At 56.4% G+C, this 7,307-nt stretch overlaps 1 protein-coding gene across 1 annotated transcript in view; it reads right to left on the bottom strand.

Moving 5' to 3' along the window:
• Nucleotides 1-5,647: 5,647 nt before the first annotated feature.
• URAD (ureidoimidazoline (2-oxo-4-hydroxy-4-carboxy-5-) decarboxylase) overlaps nt 5,648-7,307 on the bottom strand; it is an 8,069-nt gene continuing 6,409 nt past the window's right edge. Inside the window, 1 exon segment of the mRNA XM_024755655.1 lies at nt 5,648-5,980. Within this exon segment, the coding sequence (XP_024611423.1) occupies nt 5,648-5,980 (333 nt within the window).

The following is a 7,307-nucleotide window of genomic DNA, read 5'->3' as shown; positions in this document are numbered from 1 at the left end:
CACTCACTTGGGGGTGTGGGGTGTGAGGGCTGGAGAAAGGACACTGATTGGTTTCCTTCATGGAAAAATGGGCCCCCATGGCAGTAGCATGGTCCCACCCGTGGTCCTGGGCCCTGGGCTGTGGGTGAGGGAAAAGGAGGCAACAACAATGTCCTTGGACAAGCTCCTTGGAGTGGAAATGTCCCCTCAACTCTGGGTTGCCCTCTCAGCCAGGAGAGGACCCATCTAGGTCCCTGCAGGGGCAGGGTGGTGGGAACAGTCAGAGAGGGGTGGAAGGTGGCTGATGGGAAGGGAGCCAGCGTGTCTTTTCATCCCCACGGCTTAGCCTCTGACAGCTCTTTGTGACGTGCCTATCCTCTGGAAACCTGCGCTAGATGGGGGAGGGGAGGCAGCTCCTCCAGCCTCGGGGTGCAGGGGTGGGGGCCTGGAAGGATGCAGGTGCCACCTGCAGCAGGTCCCCCAGCGGAGACCCAAGGAGCGTGGTAGCTTTCTCAGAGCCTTTTGGCCCGAGCTGAGAACCACCTTGGACGGTCGTCCCCAACTCCACTGCTCAGGGCGCTGTTCCAGCCCGTACCTCCGTTTCCAGAGCAGCTTCAGTGAATTGCTCTGGAGAGAGGCAAACTTATTTGGGACGCTCGGGGGTGGGGTTGAGCTGGGGCTGAAGCTGTGACCCCACGGAGCCAGAGCCTGAGCAGGCTATTTAGGGCAGGAGAGGGTGGGGGGAAAGAGACCCAGGTAAATAAAGGGTCCGGAAGACTCCAGGGGCAGCCACCACTCGGGTTATCAAGAGGCCGTCCCTTTGTTACTGACAGTGTAGCGGCCCCTCCACATTCCTCGGAGAGGGTCGGAGCTTCCAGGAGCCCGGCCGCTGGCAAGGGCAGGGGCACCGAGGGGGGCGGGGGCAGGAGGCACCGGAAGGGGCGGGCTGCTCCTCCGGGCAGATGAGACACTCCTTGAATCCACAGATCATTGACAGGGCTCTCTCCCTGCTCAAAGGTCCCCAGTGTTTGCTCCAGCTTGGGGGACCCTGCTTTTCCCCATATTTGTGGCTTCTGGAACTGGGGCACCCGTGACCCTTGTAACCCTGATGGGGCAGGCTGTCTGTATCCACCTTAGCATGCAAGCCTACTTCCTGAAGCCCCTTTTAGGTCCAGGAAATTATCCAAATAACGCAGCCCTTGCAGACTGCCTCTCCTCCCCCACACAGGAAGCCTTCACCCGGCACTGACCTGAATTCCCAGGATCATTAAGGAAGAGTGAGAAGGAAGAGAGTGTTGTCTGATGAAATTGTTCACCTTGGCAGTCTACACTGATGTGGAAAAACGACTCAATCTCCACTTAATTTGGAGTCAGGGAGTTCTTGGGCCATCGCACTCAGTGGGCAACCCCCTCACACAAAGGAAGGCTCTATAATGGGTGGTTTGACCCCCACACACCCTGCCCTGCCACGCCAAAGCCCGCTCGGCTAACATCTCTGGGAAGGAAATCCATCACAGTGTCCTTTCTGTAGGCCTCCCCAGAGTCCACTGCCTGCTCAGCCCCGTCAGGTCACAAAGGAGCCAAACATGTTCGTCCTGAACAGCAGGGAGGGGCCGCAGCTGCCCACAGCTGTCCGGGCTTCATTCACAGGAGCAGATGTGTTTCCACCCAGTGGAGTCAAGAATGTTTTCCCCCAAGCAAACTGAGTCTCTCTACCGGAGGAAAAGTCCCTGAAATTGTGGCAGGTTATTGGTGGACTAGAGTTTTAACACTCAGGGTGCAGGACAGAGGAGAAAACAGCAAGCTTTCTCATGCAGGGCAAGGAACACATTTTTTTTTTCTCCCCTCAAAGCCAGGAGGTTTGGAAAATAAAAAGCCTCAGGAAAGGGGCTGATATTTGGGTGCAGAACTCTGGTTTTGCTCACTGGCTGAAAGTTATGTGAATACGTGGTGGTTTTTTTTTTCTTTCCCCCCCTAAAATCAGTCTCTGGACACAGTGTGGGTGTTGTGTAACACACTCTACTTCTGTGTGATGAGCACAGAGCATGATTTAGAGCCCTGAGACAGAGCACTTGGGATCTCACCCCAGAGGGAAACCCTGATGCTGGGGAGGAGAGGCCCCCAGGCCAGCAACACCTAAATGGTCTCACGTGGCTTTGACGTGGAGTTACCGTTTGTTCACTCCCCAATGTCTCGTGCCTAGAGTGACCTTTGTTTGTCATATGAAAATATGTTCCTAGGAGCCCCTACGCAGTAGGTTTTATGTGGCTAAAGGAAGTGGCTCAGATAAAGGTTCAGCTCTCCTTGAGTCACTGAGCCCATTGGGAAGTTACTCTCCCAAGAGGGGGGACAGAGGACTTAGTGTCTGTAGCCCTTCCATTTCACAAAAGAGAACTCTGAGGCCCAGAGAGGTTGGGTGACGTTCCCAAGGCCACACAGCTAGCTGTCCCAGTCACGACCCTTAAGTGAGCTACTATAGGGGCACTCTTTGTTAAGTCAGAGCACTCTGTAAAGATGTAGATTACTACAGGGCTGCTGGTGCCACCCTAGAAACACTGCCTTCTAAACCCCAAACCAACTGGCCTCCTTGCCGGAACCCAGACTCCCCACCACTCACACCAAAGAGTCGCAGAACAAGGAGGTTCAGCTGTTGTGACACCTCTGACTGCTTGCTTTCGGCGTCCTATTTATTTCTCCCTTTCACAGGCACCTGCTAACTGCGGTTTATTCGTTTATTGAATGGTGAGTTTTCCATTGATTACATCCACATTTTTCTCCAACTGCCAACGAAGGTATCCATCCACTCCAGTCCCACAGTAAATACTTTCTGAAAAAGAGCTCGTCTTTATTTTTGAATCGGAACCTGTATCCTGTGGCTGAACTCTGGCAATGTGTCAAATTTAAAATGACGAAAGGTTATGCCAAGAATTGGGCTGTCTTTCTTCCCGCACCCGTGTCCGTGCACATCTTTGGACACCCAGACCCTAAAGCGTACCTGTCTGGGTGACGAAAAGGAGGCCCCCACTCAGTTACCCGGTAACATAGGTGAGTGGGACTGAGCTCCGGAATTCCCAGCGGGGACGCTCGCCGGGGGGCGCCCCCTGCTCGCCGGCTGGCCCGGACATTTTAAGGGGGAGTGAAAGTCGGCGAAGCAGCCCCCCATCTCGGAAGGCAGCGTGCGTGGAGGGGTTGAAAGGAGCTGAAATCAGCTCCTTGCTCTCCAACTTTTCTTAGAGTTGCCTTCGTGCTTTCATAACGAATTAGTAAGTAAAAGTATTAATTATTCACCCTGGAATCCACACCACCGCTTCTGCGCCCCCTCCCCCGACATCTCTGGGCGCGCTCCGGGCCACCCCGCCGCCCAGGCTGGCGCGCACGCTGAGGTCCGAGTCCGCGGTCGCGGTCCCCGCTCGTCGGGGTTTGTCTCCCGCGTCCTGCGCATCGGAGCGCGGAAACCAGAAGACGTCTCCGAGGCCGGCACAAGCCCAGGACGAGTCACTGTTTGAGCAAAGATAGGGCGGGAAACAAACTGCCCTGCCAGATCTCGGCAGCCTCAGGTTACCCGCCTGCAGGAGGGCCGGCCTGGCCTCTCTGCTCCTACCGAGAAGAAAGCAGCAGCCCCCGGGGGCTTTTGCCGGGGTCTTCCCCGCCGGCGCCCACGTCTGCGTCCCGCGCCCTCCCGCCCGCGCGGCTGCGAGCGCTCGGGGCTTTGGAAGAGGCACTCCCCCTTCTCCCCCAGATCCTTTGAAGGGGCGGGTCTAGCGTCTTCCCCCACCCGGATCCCCTCCTGCAGAAATAAACAATTTCACCGACAAGCTTTGAGCCCTTGAAAGGTAACCGTGTAACTGGAGACACAGATCGTGCCTTGAGAGGGCCAGATCACATCCCCTCTCGTTCTAAAAATACGGCTGAGAATCTTGCCTTGGGGAGCCCTGCCTATCTTAGCTTGAGCATATTCACATAAAGAGCTCAGACTCTGCATTTTGGGCTCCATCTGTCTGAGAGCTGGACTCACCCCAGGGCTGGGCAAGGTACCTTCAATATAGTGTATTATTCTCAGTCTCAGGCCCAGCCCTTGGCGCTTGTATCCTGGACCAGAAAACCCTCTTCGCCAAGCAGCAGGTTTCTTGCATGTGTCAGGAAAGCCCCCAAGTCACCCTGGCTGGAGGGAGGTCAGCGTCTAGCCCCAGGCCCAAGGGCCCCAACTTTGCCTCCAGGTCCTTTGTGATGTGCACCTGGTGCTCCTACATCCAGAGCGCTCTGGCACCCGCCCGCCCTTGGCAGGGGAGGCCCTGGAGTTGTTCTACAGGTTCGGTGGGGTCACAGCTCACTTCCTGGCTCCCCTACCTACCACGCTGACCAGCCTCTGGCCTTCACCCTCACCACTAGTGGGCAACGTCTGTAAGATGGCAAAGGGGAGTGGGTTTCCGTGATTAAAATCCCTGTCCTACCACAGTGGCTTCTCTCTGTGGAATTCAGCCCCCAACCAAGGGTGCGGCCACACCACTTTTTATGGAAAGGTTTTCTTGCTGCTGTGTCCCTCAGACCTGGGCTGGTCACTAATGGAGGTTCTTGTCTTCAAAAGGGCCAGCTCTGCCTCCACGTCTTACCCCGTCTGCGGTGAGGAGGACGGTATGGCTTGTTTCTCCTTTGCCAACAGAAGCCTACAGAGTATTTGTCGGGGTTCGTTAGACCTCCCAGTGCAAATGGCTGTCTGGCTGGGGGGTGGGAGAGAAACGTGATGGGCTCCTCCTATGTGAGTGGACTTTCTGGCCACCAGTGCAGAGCTGCCCAGTCTGGCCTCCTTTGGCCAGAAAGCTTTCTATGGACACAGATCTTCCCTCATCAACCGCTTTATCAGTGCTATAGGGTCCCATCTTCATGGGGGGAGGTGCGGATATCCAGCACTACTCAATGAGTGTTATTCAATTATTTTAAAAATTATGTTTAATGACTTATGGTTTCCAGGGACTCTGACAAACCAGCTCTCCTGGGCCCACCCCCGGGAGAGACGGGAGGCCGCTGGCCCTGACCTTCAGGCCCGTCCATCCTAGAGAGCCCCGCTCCCAGCCTTCTCTGCTCCACGGGGCGCCTCCGCAATACCGGCCCCTGCGGGGCTCTCTCCTGCCCGCCGTCCCCCCGCACGCTGCTTCCCCAGCGCTTTGCTGTCCCAGCTCTGGCTCCCGTTCGTGTCCCAGAGCCAGAGAGGTGCTTCCACTCACATGTAAATGTTGCGTGCAGCAACTAAGGTGGGAGAAGAAAAAAGAAACAGACAAACCGCTGCGGAATAAAAGCTTCCTTTTCCGTCCGTTTTGCTTTGCGCCTGGGGTTTGGCAGGAGAGGGTGGGGAGCCAGAGAGAGCTCGATTAGCGCCCTGGAATCCGCAAAAGCTGGTGTCAGCGGGCCGCTAAGGGAGTGAAGAATTGGAGCAGTGAGCTGGATAAATCGGGAGCGGCGCGGGGAGCGGGGGCCGAAAAGCACGCAACTATCTATTTTGGCAAAGCGTGAGCATGCGGGTAGGTGGACAAAAGGGCTTATTATTCGTAAGACTGCCTCGGTTCTCCCCGGCCTTTGTGCGCGGGTGTGGACGCTGCTCCAAGCGCAGCGCGCGCGCCCGCGGCCCTCGCGCGTCACGACGTGCGTCCCGGGTCGCTGGCTGGCGCGGCTGCTACGACTCGGTGGCGTGGCTCCCGAGGAGGTCGGCGAGACGCCGGCGGCCGATCTTCTTCACCTCGCCCAGTGCGGTGTTCAGCTCCTGCGCGGGTGGGCAGTGCAGCCGGCGCGCCCGCTCGCGGGGCACCGCCGCCCGGTCGCTGACGCGCGCGGCGAGCGCAAAGGGGAAGCCGGAGCGCGCGCGGTACTGCGCGTTGAGCGCGGCCAGCCAGAGCCGCTCGGCCGCGCCCAGGCTCGTGTGGCCCGCGGCGCTCTGCTCCCGCTGCGACTCGGCGCTGAGCTCGCCCCGCTGCAGCTCGCGGTCGGGGCGGTAAGTGACAAGTTTGTCCTTTGAGACCTTGGAGCAAGAGCGTTGGGGAGAGGCCGCAGAGGCTCGGAATTTACGACTTGCTCGGGAGGGAGCAGGGACGCGATAAGGGAGCCCGAGCGTTTCGTATCTTTTCAAAGTCCTTTGCTCTCATGGGGGCTTTGATGTCGCAGAGGGCCGGACACAAGGGCCTGAAGACTTCCTGCCAAAGCCACGGAATGGGTTTCGCTCTGTTCCAAAGGAGAAGGGCGGGGACGGTCCATGGGAGTAACGTCCGTGGGGCTTGGCGAATAAATGCCCAGGAATTGTGACCCTAAGTGTGACTTCTGGGATTCTGGAATCAGGCATCCAAAGAGCTTTGCAGAGGATTAACTGCAAAGAAACCCATTTCCAGCCGAATTCTACGGCCCTTTGAATGAAAGGGGCTTTCCTCCTTTTAGGAAAATAGCACCCACTCACCACGCACAGTTTCTGAGGCTCATTTCCCTTCTCCCACTGTAAATCTCAAAGAGTTTTCAGAGAATAACGTTTCCTTGGACGAGAGCTTCTCCTAACATTGGCCTAAAACTGGAAACCCCTGGTGTGATACCTGGGATTTCAAGTCCTAATCCACAGGGGTTTTCCTGAGTCCCGGTCAATCATTTTGCTTAGCTCTCTAAAGAGAGAATTAGAATTCCTGGGGCTGGGCAAGGTTTCAGATATGGTAAGCAGGGAGCTGGATCTGTACAGGGGAGCTGATGACACCTAACTTGCTTAGTGGTGAGGATTAGAGACAATTCATTTACCCAAACAGCACCTAATGCTAGCAAATGTTCAATAAACAGCCATATTATGTGTCCTAGTAAACTCAGTGTAACTGGGCTGCGATGTGGCTGGAAGCATCTGACCCTGGGGCTAGGGACAGGCTTGGGGCTCCACTAGAAAAGGAGATCATTAACCCTCCCTTTAATTACGGTATAAACTTCCCCTGCTTAAATCTTACAGTTTCTGCACCGTTAAAGGACGACTGAGATTGTGCCATCTAATCGTGGACCCATGTCCTGAGAGGTGGGAGAACTGGGGGGGAACATCTACACTGAAGAGAGGATTCAAGGGAGACTCAGAAAGGGGTAGGTGACCTTTCCAAGGTCACTGAGCCAGGAGCTGCCTGCCCAGGATCCTGGGCTCAAAACCACTGGCTTCGGGGCACTGGCTGTCCCCTCAAGGTTAAGGGGAGTTGAAAACGAAACTCATGTCACCAATAATCCCATCTCTGTAACACCACCGTTTTAGAACCCCTCTCCTGGGCCCTGTCCCTGGGGCACTGAAAAGGTGAAGTGGTTGCTTCCCACTTCCCACGTCCAGCGGA

This window comes from Neophocaena asiaeorientalis, unplaced genomic scaffold, assembly GCF_003031525.2.
Source record: "Neophocaena asiaeorientalis asiaeorientalis breed wild unplaced genomic scaffold, Neophocaena_asiaeorientalis_V1.1 scaffold59, whole genome shotgun sequence".
NCBI lineage: Eukaryota > Metazoa > Chordata > Mammalia > Artiodactyla > Phocoenidae > Neophocaena > Neophocaena asiaeorientalis.
This window is presented reverse-complemented; position numbering and strand designations above follow the sequence as displayed.